General features: G+C 35.5%; 1 protein-coding gene across 1 annotated transcript in view; it reads right to left on the reverse strand.

The window, feature by feature from the left end:
* Window positions 1-22,401, reverse strand: part of LOC138704374 (lipase 1-like) — a 36,544-nt gene extending 14,143 nt beyond the window's left edge. The window contains exons 1-6 of the mRNA XM_069832205.1: window positions 22,267-22,401; window positions 20,404-20,590; window positions 15,114-15,228; window positions 11,721-11,961; window positions 7,902-8,060; window positions 3,282-3,366 (exon numbers count right to left, since the gene is read on the reverse strand). Of these exons, the coding sequence (XP_069688306.1) occupies window positions 3,282-3,366; window positions 7,902-8,060; window positions 11,721-11,961; window positions 15,114-15,228; window positions 20,404-20,590; window positions 22,267-22,365 (886 nt within the window). The 5' untranslated portion in view covers window positions 22,366-22,401. The remainder of the gene's footprint in view (window positions 1-3,281; window positions 3,367-7,901; window positions 8,061-11,720; window positions 11,962-15,113; window positions 15,229-20,403; window positions 20,591-22,266) is intronic.
* Between the last annotated feature and the right edge of the window lie 779 nt (window positions 22,402-23,180).

Here is a 23,180-nt window from a genome sequence, read left to right on the forward strand (position 1 = left end):
CTACTACTACTACTACTACTACTACTACTACTACTACTACTACTACTACTACTACTACTACTACTACTACTACTACTACTACTACTACTACTACTACTACTACTACTACTACTACTACTACTACTACTACTACTACTACTACTACTACTACTACTACTACTACTACTACTACTACTACTACTACTACTACTACTACTACTACTACTACTACTACTACTACTACTACTACTACTACTACTACTACTACTACTACTACTACTACTACTACTACTACTACTACTACTACTACTACTACTACTACTACTACTACTACTACTACTACTACTACTACTACTACTACTACTACTACTACTACTACTACTACTACTACTACTACTACTACTACTACTACTACTACTACTACTACTACTACTACTACTACTACTACTACTACTACTACTACTACTACTACTACTACTACTACTACTACTACTACTACTACTACTACTACTACTACTACTACTACTACTACTACTACTACTACTACTACTACTACTACTACTACTACTACTACTACTACTACTACTACTACTACTACTACTACTACTACTACTACTACTACTACTACTACTACTACTACTACTACTACTACTACTACTACTACTACTACTACTACTACTACTACTACTACTACTACTACTACTACTACTACTACTACTACTACTACTACTACTACTACTACTACTACTACTACTACTACTACTACTACTACTACTACTACTACTACTACTACTACTACTACTACTACTACTACTACTACTACTACTACTACTACTACTACTACTACTACTACTACTACTACTACTACTACTACTACTACTACTACTACTACTACTACTACTACTACTACTACTACTACTACTACTACTACTACTACTACTACTACTACTACTACTACTACTACTACTACTACTACTACTACTACTACTACTACTACTACTACTACTACTACTACTACTACTACTACTACTACTACTACTACTACTACTACTACTACTACTACTACTACTACTACTACTACTACTACTACTACTACTACTACTACTACTACTACTACTACTACTACTACTACTACTACTACTACTACTACTACTACTACTACTACTACTACTACTACTACTACTACTACTACTACTACTACTACTACTACTACTACTACTACTACTACTACTACTACTACTACTACTACTACTACTACTACTACTACTACTACTACTACTACTACTACTACTACTACTACTACTACTACTACTACTACTACTACTACTACTACTACTACTACTACTACTACTACTACTACTACTACTACTACTACTACTACTACTACTACTACTACTACTACTACTACTACTACTACTACTACTACTACTACTACTACTACTACTACTACTACTACTACTACTACTACTACTACTACTACTACTACTACTACTACTACTACTACTACTACTACTACTACTACTACTACTACTACTACTACTACTACTACTACTACTACTACTACTACTACTACTACTACTACTACTACTACTACTACTACTACTACTACTACTACTACTACTACTACTACTACTACTACTACTACTACTACTACTACTACTACTACTACTACTACTACTACTACTACTACTACTACTACTACTACTACTACTACTACTACTACTACTACTACTACTACTACTACTACTACTACTACTACTACTACTACTACTACTACTACTACTACTACTACTACTACTACTACTACTACTACTACTACTACTACTACTACTACTACTACTACTACTACTACTACTACTACTACTACTACTACTACTACTACTACTACTACTACTACTACTACTACTACTACTACTACTACTACTACTACTACTACTACTACTACTACTACTACTACTACTACTACTACTACTACTACTACTACTACTACTACTACTACTACTACTACTACTACTACTACTACTACTACTACTACTACTACTACTACTACTACTACTACTACTACTACTACTACTACTACTACTACTACTACTACTACTACTACTACTACTACTACTACTACTACTACTACTACTACTACTACTACTACTACTACTACTACTACTACTACTACTACTACTACTACTACTACTACTACTACTACTACTACTACTACTACTACTACTACTACTACTACTACTACTACTACTACTACTACTACTACTACTACTACTACTACTACTACTACTACTACTACTACTACTACTACTACTACTACTACTACTACTACTACTACTACTACTACTACTACTACTACTACTACTACTACTACTACTACTACTACTACTACTACTACTACTACTACTACTACTACTACTACTACTACTACTACTACTACTACTACTACTACTACTACTACTACTACTACTACTACTACTACTACTACTACTACTACTACTACTACTACTACTACTACTACTACTACTACTACTACTACTACTACTACTACTACTACTACTACTACTACTACTACTACTACTACTACTACTACTACTACTACTACTACTACTACTACTACTACTACTACTACTACTACTACTACTACTACTACTACTACTACTACTACTACTACTACTACTACTACTACTACTACTACTACTACTACTACTACTACTACTACTACTACTACTACTACTACTACTACTACTACTACTACTACTACTACTACTACTACTACTACTACTACTACTACTACTACTACTACTACTACTACTACTACTACTACTACTACTACTACTACTACTACTACTACTACTACTACTACTACTACTACTACTACTACTACTACTACTACTACTACTACTACTACTACTACTACTACTACTACTACTACTACTACTACTACTACTACTACTACTACTACTACTACTACTACTACTACTACTACTACTACTACTACTACTACTACTACTACTACTACTACTACTACTACTACTACTACTACTACTACTACTACTACTACTACTACTACTACTACTACTACTACTACTACTACTACTACTACTACTACTACTACTACTACTACTACTACTACTACTACTACTACTACTACTACTACTACTACTACTACTACTACTACTACTACTACTACTACTACTACTACTACTACTACTACTACTACTACTACTACTACTACTACTACTACTACTACTACTACTACTACTACTACTACTTACAAATTAGAGTTTGGAGGAACTAATTACCTGATCTTAATTGTTGACCATAGTGAACCCAACATTTCAAGGAAGCCCCGGCCGGAAAATGAGATAAAATTACAGGCAGCGATTTCTGTAAAAGGAGAAAGTAGGAATTGAATTTCCTCTGTAAGGTTTTTTAAGATATACTGGATTAGAATTTGACGTAAAAGCAGGTGTACATGTTAGATGGTTAATTTTGATTGACTACTGTCCAAGACGGGTATTACATAATATACTTTTGAATATACTCGGATTATGATCAGAGGCATTAAAGATGTTCGGTTCTTTTTGCGTCCCAGAGTCAGTGTTTTTCAAGACGTTTGTGATGTGTAGTGATCCTAGTTATTTTCAGTGTACTGTACGTATAGAGCTGAAAGCAGTTCATAATGCTGTCCCCCAAAGACAACTTAGTTGATAGCGAAGGCTAGACCATGGATTGTTGTGGTGCGAAAGGGTATAGTTGTATCCGTTTAGACTTCTTGTCTGGACTATGGCAGAGTTGATCTATGATACCTTTCAAGAAAATGAGAACTGCTTCCACCTAACACAGTCCATTCTATCATCCGTTAATTCCTTCACTGACTATTACAAATAAATAAACAAATGAATGAATGAACAAACGAACGAATATCTAAATAAATAAATAAATAAATACAGAAATAAATAAATACATAAATAAGTAAATAAATAAATGAATAAATAAATAGATAAACGAATTAATAAATAAATAAACGAACAAACGAACGAATGAATAAATAGATAAATAAATAAATAAACGAATAAATAAATGAATGAATGAATAAATAAATAAATAAAATAACAAACGAACGACTGAATTAATAGATAAATAAATAAATAAACGAATAAATAAATGAATAAATAAATGAATGAATAAATAAATAAACGAACAAACGAACGAATGAATTAATAGATAAATAAATAAATAAACGAATAAATGAATGAATGAATAAATAAATAAACGAACAAACGAACGAATGAATTAATAGATAAATAAATAAATAAACGAACAAACGAACGAATGAATAAATAGATAGATAAATAAATAAATAGATAAATAATAAATAAATAAACGAATAAATAAATAAATTAATAAATAAGTAAATAAATAAATAAGTAAATAAATGAACAAATAAATGAATAAATAAATAAATTGAAGGAACGAACAAATGAATGAGTGAATAAATAAGTAAATAAATAAAAGGACGAATAAATAAATAAATAAACAAATAAATAAACGAATAAACAAATAAATAATAAAAACAAAGTCAAATTCACTCACTCACTCAATCGTCCACTCATTCATCCACTAACTAGTCAAGTAATTAACTCATACTTACATTATTTATTGGTGTATTTATTCTCTCTTTCATTGAAACACATAGTTTATTTAATTATTCATTATTAATATTTATAAAACATTAATTATATTACAGTTGAAACCATTTGAAATCGGAAAGAAGAACAAAATAATACAATTTAATAACCTTCATCCATCCATCCATCCATCCATCCATCCATCTCCATCCAGCCAGTCACCCGTCTTTCCTTTACTGCTGTTTAATTTGTAGTTTATTTGACTACTGACATTCTAGGCCGACAAAGAGTAAGTTATTTTACATACATCCTTCATCCATCCACCTACCCACCCAACTACCCATCCACCAGCCACCTATACGAAATTACGAAGAGCATCCTCCATCCTATATTCCTGCTAAGTTTGTAGACCACAATTTGTTACATAAATTGTACATTATGCTCATTCTCTGACCCCCGATTACGTTCTGTAATCACAACCTTCCAATGTAGAGCATGCTGTTCCTCGTTCGAAGCTCGACGGATGACTGCGGAAAGCAGTTCAAATACTTGGTAAACGCACGAACAGTGCGGGACAACGACACAGTCAAAACCTTCTGTAAGCAAACGATCACTCCGTACAGTGTGGGAGGAAGACTACTTGTGCGTTCGGTGAAAACGTAAAGTGTTTACTATGTTGTAAGGTACTTCAGGAATACTACTGAGCAACATAAAACGACATTATAGGCTCTGCCACCCAGAACATGTCGAAGTAACAGGGAAGCTGTTTTCTGTAATATGTATTCATATACCAACGTTGTTATTATTATTATTATTATTATTATTATTATTATTATTTTATTCCAGCAGAATTACATGTTTTCATAAAATAATTTTTCAGGGGTGCAACGTGCACTACAGCTTCAAGAATTGAAAGCACTTAATGAAAGATCAAACATTGAAGAGAGTCGAACAATTCAGAGTCTATGTTTAGGAGCAAGTTATGTAGTATGTTGGGAATTAACTAAGGCACTAAAACCCTTCACGGATGATGAACCTGTAAAGTGATGTATGATGCCTGAACAACATATAGTTAATTAATAGCTGTGTAACCTACTGAAACAGCTCAAATATGAATTCACAGAACATAGATTTAGTGATTTTGGACGTATGGAGAGTGATATTAATCTTTTTGTTAATCCTTTCATAGTAAATTTAGTACGATCCGTGAGAGTGCATTTCCAGGACGTGTTAATTGATGTACAGCAGTGGCAAAAAAACCGGACTGACCCTTGCAGCTGATTTCAGAGCCTTGTTCACTCCAGAGCACGATAGACTGGTAACTAAGACTTTCGTGGTTCGAATCCTGCCTGGTAAGGAAACTATTTTTTGTTCCTTATTCAAATTTATTCCCAATTGTTTTCGATTGCTGGTAAAATTCATGTTCTGGGAATAATAAGTTAATTAAGTAGTAAAATATCGCTGCAATCGAAAAGTATTGGGAATAAATTTGAATAAGGAACAAAAAAAAAGTTTCCTTACCAGGCAGGATTCGAACCACGAAGGTCTTAGTTACCAGTCTATCGTGCTCTGGAGTGAACAAGGCTCTGAAATCAGCTACAAGGGTCAGTCCGATTTCTTGCCACTACCAGAGCTCTGGTAGTGGCAAAAAACCCGCTCTGCCACTACTGTACAGTACAATGTAGTTGCGGAGCCCAATCCGTACACTGTGTATGTTATGCAGTGCAGCATCATCCGTGTAATCGGCGCTTTTACCATTTTGAGCATACCTGTGTACAATGACGAAGAGCATCCTCCATCCTACGTTTAACACAGTAATGGTGACCTCTATAAATGGATAAACGCCTTAATAATCAGTACACAATTTGAAATTGAGGAAATTCCTGTCCATTACGTCTTCCAGGATTATATGAGTTTACTGCAGAGGTGACCAAAGCGAGTGTCGTGATTACATCATGTAATCACAGACATTCGGGTACGAGGAGTTTCCTGTACATTGTTGTGTGTTTCATTCACTTACTCAAGGCAAGCAGTGGCGGTATCATGTCGCTCTACAAACTCTGTTTCTACAAGCAGTAAAAGGTGGTTTCGTAAAGAATGAGGAGAACTTTTCTGTTGTTTTGTCGGAAAAAATGTAATATGTTTACTTTGCTCAACGGTTCAATTAGGAGTATACAGAAACATTAATTGCCATGCTGAATAATGTATTATTATTATTACTACTACTACTACTACTACTACTACTACTACTACTAATACTACTACTACTACTACTACTGACCACTAAGTATGTGTTTCTATCATTCTTCTGTATGTGCATGAATATTGATATTTTTAGATCTTCTCCCTAGAAGGATAAAATTATTAGGTATCTCAATTTTAATCTTCTTAATCTTTAGATGAAGGTAATTATTTATTAGTTATTTATTTAATAATAATATTGTAGGAAAACTGATTCAATATTACAGTATGTGCTAAGGAACTGTTAAACGCCAGGAATTGACATGTCTTAAATCATAGCCAGGAAGAGGATTTTTTTTATTTTAGTAGGTTATTTTACGACGCTTTATCAACATCTCAGGTTTTTTAGCGTCTGAATGGTCTGAATGAGATGAAGGTGATAATGCCGGTGAAACGAGTCCGGGGTCCAGCACCGAAAGTTACCCAGCATTTGCTCATATTGGGTTGAGGGAAAACCCCGGGAAAAACCTCAACCAGGTAACTTGTCCCGACCGGGAATCGAACCCGGGCCACCTGGTTTCGCGGCCAGACGCGCTAGCCGTTACTCCACAGGTGTGGACGCCAGGAAGAGGAAGATGAGATAAATAAATGTAAGGAAGTCAGCTGTCTAATGGGGTTTGAAATATCTCGTCCTCTAAAATCTTTTAATAGAACAGAATTTCTCAAAAGATAATGATTAAACTAGCAAAAATAACTTGTCCATAAGAAGTTTTTAATTTTGAAAACTACGAATTTCTCGACCAAGTATCGAGAGAAGAATTTAGAAAATTCCTGATTATATTCAAGAGGAATGTTAAAAAAAACAAGCAAGAAAAATCGTATATTATTCACTGGCTCTTGATGACAGCAGTGACATTACTGATATAGCAAAGCTTGCGATTTTTATCCGCGGGATTGATCAAGATGTTAGTACAGGAACTACCACTGGTTGTAGTTTTCATGTCTGTCGCATGTAATCACTGCAGCTCGAGTTTTGGTCACCGCTGGTGAACTGACTGACTACGGCCCGAAGTAAAGTGGACTTACATTTCATTAGCGTTCCATACTTACTTTATTAGTCTGTGTTGAATTTGTTCCAGCGAGGAGCAGAAGTCCCGCGGAACATAGTTCTTGCACCAGGCCCATGTCTCTGCAGAAGGTCTGTATAAGAATTGGAGGTGCCCAATCCTTCGTGAAAATTTCACTGTTATATAACTTATCCGCTTCAGCCTGCAAGACATTGGCTGTGATCAGAGAATATAATCATGTTTTCAATAATTGTTTTCTTTTCTGTTAAACAAAGAAACAAAACGTACTTCGTCACATACAGAGTGTTAAAAAAATCCAATATTTTACGAGGTGCTAGTATGCATCAAAACAAGAAAAAAATATCTAATAATATGGGCCCTACAACACATAATTTCTGAGATCTGAACACTTGTTCATAAGAAGTGTTCAATGCGACTTCAGTTAATAGTAAAAGACATGATTAGAAACCCATATTTTGAAGAACTATAAGACAGAACCATCAACTATTGACCGGATATTTTGTATTCGACAGATAATGGAGAAAAAATGGGAGTATAAGGGTACAGTGCATCAGTTATTCATAGATTTCAAAAAGGCATATGACTCGGTTAAGAGAGAAGTTTTATATGACATTCTTATTGAATTTGGTATTCCCAAGAAACTAGTTCGATTAATTAAAATGTGTCTCAGTGAAACGTACAGCAGAGTTCGTATAGGTCAGTTTCTGTCAGATACGTTTCCAATTCACTGTGGGCTAAAGCAAGGAGATGCACTATCACCTTTACTTTTTAACTTTGCTCTAAAGTATGCCATTAGGAAAGTCCAGGATAATAGAGAGGGTTTGGAATTGAACGGGTTACATCAGCTGCTTGTCTATGCGGATGACGTGAATATGTTAGGAGAAAATCCACAAACGATTAGGGGAAACGCGGAAATTCTAGTTGAAGTAAAGCGATAGGGTTGGAAGTAAATCCCGAAAAGACAAAGTATATGATTATGTCTCGTGACCAGAATATTGTACGAAATGGAAATATAAAAATTGGAAATTTATCTTTTGAAGAGGCGGAGAAGTTCAAATATCTTGGAGCAACAGTAACAAATATAAATGACACTCGGGAGGAAATTAAACACAGAATAAATATGGGAAATGCGTGTTATTATTCGTTGATAAGTTTTTATCATCCAGTCTGCTGTCGAAAAATCTGAAAGTTAGAATTTATAAAACAGTTATATTACGGGTTGTTCTGTATGGTTGTGAAACTTGGACTCTCACTTTGAGAGAGGAACAGAGATTAAGAGTGTTTGAGAATAAGGATCTTAGGGAAATATTTGGGGCTAAGAGGGATGAAGTTACAGGAGAATGGAGAAAGTTACACAACGCAGAGCTGCACGCATTGTATTCTTCACCTGACATAATTAGGAACATAAAATCCAGACGTTTGAGATGGGCAGGACATGTAGCACGTATGGGCGAATCCAGAAATGCATAAATAGAGTGTTAGTTGGGAGGCCGGAGGGAAAAAGACCTTTGGGGAGGCCGAGATGTAGGTGGGAAGATAATATTAAAATGGATTTGAGGGAGGTGGGATATGATGGTAGAGACTGGATTAATCTTGCTCAGGATAGGGACCAATGGCGGGCTTATGTGAGGGCGACAATGAACCTCCGGGTTCCTTAAAAGCCAGTAAGTAAGTATAAGACAGAACCAAGGAAAAGCAGTGGAATCATCAATTCAAAACATCCAAGTCGGCCAACGAAAAACATCAGACGTCCTTTTTCGTCTCAATACTGGTCATAGGACCATTGAGATACTGAGAAGCTAGATCGAAAATAATGGAATTAATGGGATAATGATTTTTCATTTTTTATTCAATTGTAATCCTGCCATTAAATCAAATAAATAAATGAATTAATAATAATAATAATAATAATAATAATAATAATAATAATAATAATAATAATAATAGCCGTACCCTTTGTAAATCGGCCTTAACTCAGTTTTATCCAAAACCCAGTCATCAATGGTCCTGTAAGCGTGTAAGCCATTAAAGGTAAAAATATAATTCCCAAGTATTTTGTCTTGCTACTCCTTTGTAGGTAGCATCTTCAAAATTAATGCATTACATTTCTTTGAAATAATTTTAACATGCTCTATTTTCGTTTTACCACAGAAATGAACATCTTTCTCAGAAAAAACCAATCTTCGCTAAAATTCGCGACAAATTCACGGTCATAAATCAGTCACATTTGTGATAATGTACTTGGTGCATCTCTGTCACATTTCATGTTAATTGCTAATTGTAAAAACACTCGGCCTGGTCATTAAAAAGGCCTAAGCCACTTGGGCGATCCGTTTCTTTTGTTCACCTGAAGGCGAAGATGGAGCCAACACTGAAACACTAAATTTCTATGTTCACTGCAAGCAATGGAAACAATGTAATCAGCCATCGGCTTTAATCGGCTAATGCGTTTGCCTGCCGATCCGGAGTTGCGCTCGGGCGTGGGTTCGATTCCCGCTAGGGCTGATTACCTGGTTGGTTTTCTCCGTGGTTTTCCCCAACCCTTAAGGCGAATGTCAGGTAATCTGTGGCGAATCGTCGGTCTTATCTCGCCAAATAACATTTCGCTATCACTAAATCTATCGACGCTAAATAATCTAGTTGTGATACAGTACCGTTATACAGGGACATCATTTTATTTTTACTTCAATTTTTATTGTACTTGAGTTTTTGAATGTACTTCACTCCCACCCCTTCGACTAATGAAGTTCCAACCAAAGCAGCATATAGTAAACAGTACTGAGTTAGTGAATATAGTACGTTTCAGAAATATATTCGCGTTTTCCAGTGACGAAAGAGGTTTCAATATTAAATCATATTTTCGCACAGGTACTGCAATCCGTTTGCCTACGTCGCATCCCGATTTCTCCCACCTGCTTCTGTTCGCCCCTCTGTAAAGACTAGTGGCTGGGCTGTCTTAGCTCTTTTCTGAAAACATTAATTTCTGTTAGAAATTGGAAGTTTATGTAATGTTATAGAACTGTTTGAAATAACTTAAATAAAAATGCCTCACTAAGTAATTAACTGTCACGTGATTTTCCCCCTTTCTACGATCCTGCGACATAACCACTTGGACGGACAGTACATAGCATATCTGACAAATCTGTGCGGGTCGGGCAGAAGTGAAGATTGAATTTACAGTACGTAAGGTAGGCCTACTGTTTTATAAAGTTGGTACAGAATTATTTCAACATGAGTTACTAGCACGAAGGACGAAACTGGTAACTGGAATTAGATGCAATAGTCTATAGTGCGATAATATGCACAAACGAACTGAACCCTGTATCGAAATGAACGCCCACCATTTTCAAAAATGTGTTTAAATATCCATATTATGATTATTTTTCAATTTAACTTCATTCTCTATATTGTACGCTAATGTGCTGTAGACAGTATAATATACACTGCATAATGAATACGTTCGCATGGATAACTCAGTTCGTGAGTAAAAATACTTACTGTTAATACCGTACTGTAATTTGGTTAAGCAAAAACCTAATGAAAATTATCAAACTCGAAATTGCGATATTTCCTAGTTTACGTAAATGAATGAACTACTTTTCTTCCCTCCTATACATAGTAAAGTGATTTTCCCCAGTATCATCGAACTCTAGTCGTGTAAGGGGATAGCAAACGGTGTTTCCGGTTCTCAACCGTTAATCCAAATGTATAGCCAGGTTAATATTAAAAATGTTAGTAAAAATAAAATGATGTCCCTGTATAATCAAGTAAAAAAATAACAATGTATTCAGAATAATCCACCATTGCTTTCTCTCACACAGAATGTACTTAATTTTCTTACCCCCACTTTGCTGAAGCTAGAGATCCTAAAGAAGGGGTTGGAATTGTAGTAATTGTAAGATGCGGGCGCCAGTCCCACCATGAGGCGTATCTTGGAGTTGTAGGCAGGGTAAGTGGAAGCATATACGTAGAAATCGGTGCCTCCCATGGAGTGGCCGATGTAGTACAGAGACCTCTGCCTCGAAACGTTGAGGGCATGGTCGACCATTGAAGGGACATCGTACACACCTATCTCGTGCCAGCTGCGAGAAACAAACCGATGCGAAAGCATTGATTAAGAGTGTTTCATTTAAATGTATCATCTAATATTGTATTTCATAGGTCAGCACTGATCCACGGCTGTGCAGTAACGGTTAGCATGTCTGATCGTGGAACTAGCGGGCCCGGATTCAAACACTGATTGGGAAAAGTTACCTGGTTGAGGTCTTTTTCAGGGTTTTCGCCAGTGATTTAGTTGTAAAATATTATGTATTTACAGGGACTTACGTTATCAATTTAGCAATCGGAAAATAGGCTCGTATTGCGTGTCAAGTTTGGCATTGTCATGTTTACGAAATGCTTACATTTTTATTTTCTGGAACGACGTTTCGGTGCGATTTAGCCCACTAAATCACTGCGTTTCCTTCAATAAATAAAGAAGAAATGCTGGGTAACTTTCGTAGCTGGATCTTGGACTCATTTCGCTGGTATTATCACCTTCATTTCACTCAGATGCGAGACACCATCACAGTTAACAAAGCGTCGTAAAATAATCCAATTTAAAAAAAAAATCAGCACTGTAGTTTTGAGATGTGGAACAAGTCGAAAGTTACATAAAGATACACATGCACAGCAAGCAGATTAATTGAATTTACAAGTAAAACAATTCATCAGTTGAGTAGAAAGTATGAGTATGGAGAACTTCTGTTAATTCTGTTTAAATTTTTCTCCTGCCCTTTCAAAGACCCTACAGTGAGGTACTCGTCAGCAATATTACTCTTTAGCATTTTAGGTAGAATATCGTTCTTAAGGGGACACGACATTATCTTGACAATGTTAAAATTTTTGTTCCATAAGGAACATTTTCTCAAAAATTTTTTTTAAGTTAGACAGCTCGTGTACACATAACTTAGCTTTATGCTGAAACAGTAGTTTTTCTTTAATTTATTTGCTTACTGACAATGAGAAATAATATTTTTCCCATTCACATAATTTTTTCAACGTTTTCCAATACATTATCTCCTGTAACAGCTCAGAAACTCGAAAAATAAATAAATAAATAAATAAATACATAAATAAATAGATAGATAGATAGGTAGGTAGATAGATAGATAGATAGATAGATAGATAGATAGATAGATAGATAGATAGATAGATAGATAGATAGATAGATAGATAGATAGATAGATAGATAGATAGATAGATAGATAGATAGATAGATAGATAGATAGATAGATAGATAGATAGATAGATAGATAGATAGATAGATAGATAGATAGATAGATAGATAGATAGATAGATAGATAGATAGGCAGGCAGGCAGGCAGGCAGGCAGGCAGGCAGGCAGGCAGGCAGGCAGGCAGGCAGGCAGGCAGGCAGGCAGGCAGGCAGGCAGGCAGGCAGGCAGGCAGGCAGGCAGGCAGGCAGGCAGATAGATAGATAGATAGATAGATAGATAGATAGATAGATAGATAGATAGATAGATAGATAGATAGATAGATAGATAGATAGATAGATAGATAGATAGATAGATAGATAGATAGATAGATAGATTGATAGATAGATGAATGAATGAACGAAGGAACGAATGGACGGATGAACGGATGAACGAATGAATGAATAAATGAATGAATAAATAAATAAATAAATAAATAAATACAGTAAATAAATGAATATATAAATCAATCAATCAATCAAAAATTGTTCCAGTACATGCAAAACATCCAAATAAAGATTCCTAAAAATTTGAGCTTTCTAGATTAAATAAAAACTGAGAAAATGTTCGTTTTGTATGGAAAAACTAAATTTACGGAAACAATCGTTAAATTACGGCATAGGATATACATACACTTTACCCTTTTTCAGAAAAACGAAAAGTTAACATGGTTAATATTGGTATAACCATATGTGATATAACATTTTAAAGAGGAAAATGTCAAAAAACAAACTGGGAAATAAAATAAAATATAATTTTCCGCACAAAATCCGTAAATTTATTCATTTATTTATAAGAACAATCGTGGTATCGCAAATACTATACAGAGAAAAGCCAAAAAGAAAAAAACTAAGATACTATATCATCACTAGTGTCCATAAATTCATTTATATTTTATTACCCAGTCACGAATAGCACATTTAAATCTATTAAAATTAACAATATGTGCACTATAAGTAAGTTTATTAAACACAGACAATTCAATTCATGTAAATCATTGTTTAGACTTGGATAATCTAACTTTAGGAGTCACAAGGTGGTAAATACGTCTTGCACCATACTGATGAATCGCACTATATGGATAACAACTGTTTAAATTCGATTTTATTTTAATCAAACAATGGCAAATATACAAATGAACAATAGTTAATTTTTTCAGAAATAAATGAAGGTCTGTAGTGAGCATCGCAATCAGTCAAAATTCGTATTGCCTTTTTTTGCAAGAGATCTTGATTAATTTCATGACAATTTCCCCACAAATGAATACCATAAGAAATATATTATTATACTAGTAAAAAAAAAAGCAAAATACGAGGTTTCAAGAAATTCCTTAGGTACAAGTTATGTAAGTATCCATAATAAATAGATTACTCTTGACAATATGATACACTCGTTAATATGACCTTCCCATGTTAACTTGGAATCAAGAACAACACCTAAGAGTTTAACCTGTTGAAGGTTATTATCATATACGTACCTCTCTTCGCAACGAAAATAAAATATTCTGAATCTTGTTGTCATTAAGACAATGATCATTAGCCAAAAACTAAGAAGCTGCATGAAGGATGAGCGTTGGAATTAAAACTTTTATACGCCTTCTCAGAAAAACGAAAAATTAAAGTGGATGCTGTATGAACTTGGTCATATGTGACATATCATTTTAAAGAGGGAAATCCAAATAATGTACTGGAGATATACAAATAGAATCAAATGTTTCACCCAAAATCCACCTGAAGGATATTATTATGACAAAGACTATGGTTAGAGTAGCAAGTGGAGAGTACACTTAGATAACTTTAACATTTTGACGTGGGCGAGAAATGATCGCTAAATTTTTCTTGGAGTTTTCTCATTCGAATCCTACAGCTAGTTCGCTGAAGACGACTGATACAGCGTCGTTAAATAACGTATTACTAGTTCACCATCGGCTAACATTTGTACGTACAGAACTGGAAGCTGACTAATACATTTAAAACTCACCTATAGTTCCAGAATTGTTTATCGCGTGGTGAAAGACGCAAATGTCGTTTGGAGTAGACGTTGCCTCTCGTATTGCCGAGCCACACATCGTATCCCGCGTCCGACAGAATGTACGCTGCGTCAACAAATACAACATCGTACATTAATAAAACTTCATATATTGCACTAGCCATTGTAACTGTCATTAGCACTAATGCATTTGACAGCAGTGTTGGAGGGTTCAAAACTAACATCATTTCAGCCAAGCAGTAGACTATCTCAATCAGCTGACGGCTTCATCGACAGAAACCAGAGTTCGTTCGTACCCGAGGATATCCCAGAACAGGACCGACAAAGACGCTCGCGCAAACGAGTGACTCGCGAAGTGTGCTACCCGTAAGGACTGATTACGTATCTAGTACTGAGGACGACGGAGGGATGAGTGTGCTGGGCAAGGGTTGACCAATTGTGGCAGTGCGCCATACGTGTCATGGCTCAGGAATAACTCTATTGTTGAAAGAGTCTCAATAAATAAATTGTGCCCCATCTGATTTATTTGCAGTATCGTAGTGGTACAAATAAACCTGCCTATACGTGTACAAGGAATTTATTCTTAGAAACATACAATTTATTTTAAAAAATATGTAGTACCTAAAGCAGTGATGCAAAAGCAAGCGCATTTTTCTGACCTTGACGTCGTGCGCGGTCATCAGCGCTAGGTATGGAAGGAGGAATGATTATGTATATGAATAAGCAGCCTGTTGGATTAAGAAAACAGTGATGTGCAAACTTCAAGCGGAACGTGAAATTTTATGTCGTTATTTTTATATTGCTTCTTTCTGTTTGATATTATCTATATTGTCGGTAAAACAAAAGTACCAACACCAATTTCTTAATATCACAGTTGTGTTTTAAACGTTAATAACATCATAAAGAGTTAAGAAGGAAAATTCACATAAATTCTATAGCAAGTGTACTGTACTAAGTGAATGAAACACATCATTCATAAAGAAAGTGATAGCCAAAAAAAAAAAAAAAAAAAAAAAGAGATTGAGTATGACATGATAAGTTGGAATTGATATTGATGGTATCTTTAATCTTATAAAAGTAATCAATCAACTAATCAAAAGAATATTATAGTACAAAGCAAAGTTACCTAGATATATTTTTTATTGTAACTAATATTACATAACAAAACTCTTATCGCATTAAGCTTTTAAGGTGATATTGGTGAGCAACTTCCTATCATCAGAATATTAAATTATTTTTTTGGAAATCTGCTGAAGCTATAGAGCTGACGTTTTACCAACATATGGGCACATTTCTTTTGTTTATGATGTAACAGTAATTGCTTTGTTATTTCATTTCGTTACAAACATTTTCCATGTGAATATTTTCAAAATTTTCAATACACTATCTTCAGTAATATGTAGGTATTTACGATAAATTATATTTACGAAAACATCGTTTCAATACCTGTAAGGTTATTAAATACACATATCTGAACATTTCACTTCTGTATAAAAAAGTTAAGCAATTATTTCTTTTGAATAAAAAGGCAAGCTTGTGAAAAATGAGCATTAAAATTAAAACTTACATTCTTATAAAGCATTTATACTTTTCAGACAAATCTAAAAATTAACATGGATACAGTTTTAATAAGATCTCTTTACTTTATCCATTGAATCAATGCTGGCCATCCCTATATATAGCTCGACCACGTGGCATATACTGCACTACTTCTTTCGTCTGTCTCTTTCCTTACCGCTGTAAAGCGCTCAGGCACTCTTGAGCTCTAAAGCACGCGCTTGCGCCTATCGGCATCAGTTGACATGACTGAATTAAAGCATGTATCGGTACTATCGGAAAATTAATTGAATCTTTCTGGCAAACGAAATTAAGAAGGTACAAGGACTTATAATTTTTTACCAACAGAATATAACTAGATCAATAATTCTTATTTGATCACAGAGAATAGATATTTAATATGGTTTGCACACTTTAATATGAAATATACTAAAAGAATAGGATTAAAAATAACTCATGATCTTAAATTTGAAGCGGGTGACACCATCTAGCAATATGCAGGTTGGGGAAAGTTGAGGTACGAATTAGCCTGTCGCGCGGCAGCCTAGATATTAATAATATGTTTTATTTAACGACGCTTGCAACTGCCGAGGTTATATCAGCGTCGCCGGTGTGCCGGAAATTTGTCCCGCAGGAGTTCTTTTACATGCCATGAGTCTGTCGCATTTAACACACTTAAATGCCATCGACCTGGGCCGGGATCGAACCCGCAACCTCGGGCACAGAAGGACACGACTATACCAACTGCGCCACGCAGGCAGATAGCAGAGATATTGTAACTCGAGAAAACGAAATCATAGAACGTTCGCAATGGTGTCAAACGATTCTCAATTGAGCAACAATCAGCAGTTGACAAGTTAAACTGGAAACATTCGCTACCAAAGATGAGTGAAGAAAGAAAACTCACAATGTCGAAGCAAATGCAGCGCAAATGGGAGCGGACGTATAAGCAACGGATAGCAAACGGAAGAACGATGGCTACTATAGCAACCCAATGCATACAAGATCACTACTTCCGGGAGTCCCAGCATAGCGAAGATATACCGGGTATTCGGAAACAAAAGATGTTGATTGTCACTTCTGGTTTACATGAACAGCAATTCTATCAGCGACAATTCACGCATAAAACTTGCAGCTGTGCCTCTGATACAACTTACCTCGACATTTTATATAGGGAGAATGTTCCCTCAAAATGTAAGCATTTTAATCCTTATAGGCCTACGTGTAATGCATGCTATTAAAATCGCACATTTTTAGAATTATTACAAATATATATTTCGGGATATTCGCGAAAATAGACGTTTTCGACATCCTTGACATCGAAAAGTTAGTTTTGGGCATGTCTCTCCGTCCGTTGGTTAGCTCGTCTGCGATTTCTCGTAGGCCTAAACTACTGAACAAATGTTGTTCATATTCAGTGCCTACTAGCCAGTTTATTCGGAAAGGATGTATATTATTTTAGTAAGCAATTAATGGGTCTTTCTTTGAAGACAGAGACACATGAGACAAGACAAAGGCCAAGTTTTGGTACAAAAAATGCAGGAAATCACATTATACGGGTATTTCTGCAAACATATGGAAATAGCCTAGATAATTTTTCAGCCTTACAACGCTTTGTATATCGAGTTAATAAGAACAATAATGTGCCTCATATCTCTCTATTACACTGAACAACAAGAATTAATACGATGTGTCCCTTAAGGTTTGATGTGCGCTGAATCCGAAAATGCATTTCTTTTTTTCGTATCACGTAAGATTTTTAAGATATACTATGATTTCACTTTTTAATAAGCGTTCCCCCAGGAAACGTATGGCGTGGTTTGGGAGTATTTTCGGTTTCTTATGATTTTTGGCATGTTCTTTTGTACTACTGATAAATAAACAGATATTGGTCTCTTCTATTAAGTAAATTCCATAACAGTTCAAAGTGAGGTGTATACAATGAACAAACTAGGGTGTGGGTTTCAGTATTTAAAGAAAAAGTTTACCAGCTTTAGTGAATGCAAAGTAAAAGAGGACATTTTCATCAATCCACAAATTCACAAAGTTATGGCTGTCCCTTTGTTTGAGGAGAAACTTTCTGTTACAGAGGGAATGGCATGGCGGGCTTTCAAAGACGTTTGGTCAAATTTCCTTGGAAATTCTAGGGCAGAGAACTACATAGAACTTGTTGTGGAAACCATGTTAAGTGCATATGACAAAATGGAGTGTAATATTCTCTCAAAATACACTTTTTACATTCTCATTTGGATTTCTTTCCTCCTAACTTTGGAGTGGTAAGCGACGAGCATGGGGAAAGATTTCATCAAAAAATATCTGAAATGAAAAGTCGATATAAAGGAAGTTCATCATCCAGCATGCTTGCAGACTATTGTTGGTTCCTTGTAAATTACAGTTCCGGGTCTAGTTGTAAACAGAAGCCATCCAAAAAATTATTTTAAATGCAATTTCAAATTCCGAGATTTTTCTCATTATACGCATGAAATATTTTATTGTTGTTGTATTTGAAACTATGTAACAACATTTTTGTATCCAGTACATATTTTTCAAGTACAGTATTATGAGGACTTTTGAATCCCTAGAGTGTTGTAATTTTATCGGTAGCAGTGAAAAATTAAAAACAAATAAGTTTTGTCATAAAAAATTCAACTCATTTTCCTTGGAAAATAGTACGTGTTGTGTCAATTCGGATTTTAAATTCAGATTTAGGGCACACATATTAGCAATATTCACCTATTTTTATTTCGGAGCAAGAAAAAAAGTAAAAATTTGTTGTTTAGTGTTATTTGTTAGTCCCTTTAGGCGGAAGGACACGGGTTGGGGAATGTCCTCGTAAGTAGGCCACTTGAGTGGGCCCATTGTAGCCTACTATCCGGAATGGAATGGTATGCATGCCCTAAGGCACCCCGGGCAACTGACCACTCCGCGGGCCGCCCCAGAACTCCTCCACAGCCCACAGAATTCCTTTACGTTTGTGCATACACATCATCACGTTTCCTCAACTCCAGATCCCACGGGCACTATGACTCCCAAGGGAGAGCTCACGTACATAGTACTACCACCAGCAACTAATGGCCATAATATATGGGGTGCAAGTTCGCAACCGGTTCTAGAACAGAGCAAACACGAAATACAGCAAAGAAACGGATATTATGATGATGATGATGATGATGATAATGATGATGATGATGATTATGATGATGATGATGATGGTGAAAGAGGAGAAGTGTAATTATTATGGCGAAATGAGTCCGAGGTCCAACGCCCAAAGTTACCGAGCAATTCTGCTTCAATTGGTAAAAACCTCAACCAGGTAACTTATGCCAAACAGGATTTGAACCCGGGTCTGCTCATTTCGTGGTCACTCCACAGCGGTGGACGCGTCTCCATATCACTGATCTAATCTCATTCTTATGGTTGCTTTGTATTTTAGTTTGCAACGATTCACGCGGCCTTAAGAGTGGCCGACCTTGCCCCTACACAGCGTGCCATCTATGCCGCAAAATTTGGAAACGTGCAGCGTTTCTTTCCTAAGGAAGTCAAGATACGTTTTTTGTCTTCCTTAAAAAAAAAACCCACCGTCCTCGGCCGCAATTGGTCACATGGACCCAAAATACATCACACCCAGTGCACTACCAAAAACTAACCAAGGTCTCCGAATTATCTGATAGCCGCCATCTTGTATCTGTCAGCTTCATGTCAACAGAGATCTAGTAGTATTTACCTAGTCCGTTGTTGGGGCCAGTAACGACCCAGTCAGCTGAACTGGAGAGGAGACCGTTGACCAACAAGACCACGGGTCTGTTCGCTCCCCGACGGGGTGGGATGCGGTGCATTGTGAGGAAGTATCCGTCCGTGGTGAGCACCTCGTGGGTCTCGGCCGGATATCCGTACTTCTGGATCAGCTCCGGCTGCGAACGCACAAAAAGCAAAACAATAAGAAACTATCTTAAAACAGGACTATTGTATGATGAAATGATAAACGTACATTCTTTTAAAAATGTCACATAGCTTCGATTTCATTATTCTAGTATTTAGTATTTATTTAATTAACCTGGTAGAGATAAAGTCATCAGGCCTTCTCTTCCCCTCTACCAAGGGATTACAACTACAATATTAGGAATACAATTTAAATTAAAATTACAATCGATATTAATTTTACAATTATAATTACAATAAAAATCAAAGTACGACAATATTATCTGATTAATAATATTGTAGAAGTTAAGAACAGCGACAGATTTGTTACTAAAGTACAAATTAAACGTACAATAATAATAAATAAAGATGAAATTACCGGATATTTAAATATTTTATGTTACAATAAGATAACTATTTACAAGAAGACATGTCTGAACGAGTCTCAATTACTGAACAAGTGTCTAGTAAGTTTACGTTTAAATTCAATTTTATTTTTATAGTCCTCGATGCTAATAGCGAATTCCAGAGTCTTGGCTATTGGCTATTGTGAAAGAAGATGGAGGTGCGATGGAATGATACTGTTAGTATTCTTTCATGACGAGATCGTGTGTTCAGAATATGATAGGAAGAAAGATAAGTGAAGCGAGACGACAGGTACGAAGGAATAGAAGAAGATCTCAAAGAGATTTCTTCTTTTATCTTGTTTAATCCAATCTATTGATTCCAGGGATGGGGTTATGTGATCATACTTGCGAACATTGCTTACAAAACGTAAACATAAAATAATTATGTGTACGTTGAAGTTTCGTTTTGTTGTTGCTGGAAAGGTCAGTCATTAAAATATCAGCGTAGTCAAAATAGGACAATACAAGCGTCTGCACAAGGGACTTTTTTTAAACAAGAGCGAAGATGAACATTTTAATCCTATAGATTCAAAATCCCCTATATCCACTTTCACAAATTAAAGAATTTTAACAGTAACTGATGGCAAATAAATTTAATTTTCAACCTAACAGTGACTTTTAACAAATGATTTTCTTTAAATTTAATGACTTTTTGAATTCAAATTATATAAATCATTAGAATTAATTTTTAGCAAGCAATATGCGGGCATAAATCAATTGTGAACAAAATGGTCTTTAGAGGGTTTTGAATCTAGAGGATTCATTTATCCTTTTTAGCACATGGATAATAGAGTATACTTTCCTGCAGATTTTTGTGATTTGCATGTCCCAATTGAGATTATTATCCATTGAATGTCAATATTTTTTTACGGAAGAACTGAAAGGAATATGCACAGTAGACCTACTTACCTTAAAGGGGGATATGTCTACTCGCTGTTAACTGCGTAGCAAGTATATTTCTTGAATTGCTACGGAATGATTACGGAATGGAGAAATGTTGACAGAATGATGTAGACGACTAATATGGGGAAACGGGAGAATCCTGAGAAAACCCCGACTGCGACTTTGTCCACCGCACGTGTCACTATGGATTCTTCAATGAAAAATCTCAGGCCTGACAAGGAATCGAACCTGGATCGCCTGCGTTACAGGCTGAAGTTCTGACAACTCAGTTACCGTAAAAGTCGGATTGAATATGAATTATTCAGAGTTTAATTAACCAATCTCTACTGTATTAAGATGTACAATTATCATTTTCTTACCGTGGTCAGCTGAGTATCGGGCTTGGAAGATAAACTTTGTTGATTAGTGCTGGTCCATAGGATACAAACTGCCCATAACATCAAGTATGTCCGCAGCATTTTGCAGAAAGTTAGACGCCAGTCTTAAAGCTGCCTTCCACACGAAACGGACAAGTGTGTATTGGAAATGGTTTATTGTAACCTATTTATATTTAAGGAACATAGCCAAAAATAAACAACAAACAACTTTGTCCTTCACTTTGGAAGAATAACAGTTCTTAAACCTTAATAAAAAACTGAGAAGGATATCCATCAACCTTCGTTAGCTTTTTTTATACAGGTTAGAATTTGATCATCGTAATTACATAAGTTGTTCTTAGCTTAGAGACCTGTCGAAGAATTTGGGCATTGAAATCAACATTGTCTCCTTCAGGAAGTGCTACGCGTTCAGCTTTACGTACATGACCGTTGAGCGCTGATGTCGCCACTGACATTGTACTGTATTATATTTATTTACATTCCATGGTGTTCGTACATCACTTCACGGCTAGAATATGGAATACGTAAAAAAATCTCAATATTACTGTAAAGTCTTAATTATAATTAGACAGTGGGTGCTGGATGACTTATCGTTGAATGTAAGTGCACATTTACTATATGTTACATTTTTTCATTCAGACCATTGGCTCAACAGGTTTTAAACGTAAACAGACGACGTCAACATGCTACTGTATCTCCGTAATGTCAGAAGGAAAAGAAAGAATAACGTACTGTAGTACATACCTCGCAAGTTCAGTCCTCGTCATCATTGATGCAATTACCAGCGTTGCAGTAAACGACGATATATTCTCGTAAGTTGTCGAAGCTGAATCGTCTTCGCCTATCGCTTAAACAGTTTTTGTATCGAGAGAATTTCTGAAGAAAACCTCTAAAAT

Source organism: Periplaneta americana, chromosome 8, assembly GCF_040183065.1.
Source record: "Periplaneta americana isolate PAMFEO1 chromosome 8, P.americana_PAMFEO1_priV1, whole genome shotgun sequence".
Lineage (NCBI taxonomy): Eukaryota > Metazoa > Arthropoda > Insecta > Blattodea > Blattidae > Periplaneta > Periplaneta americana.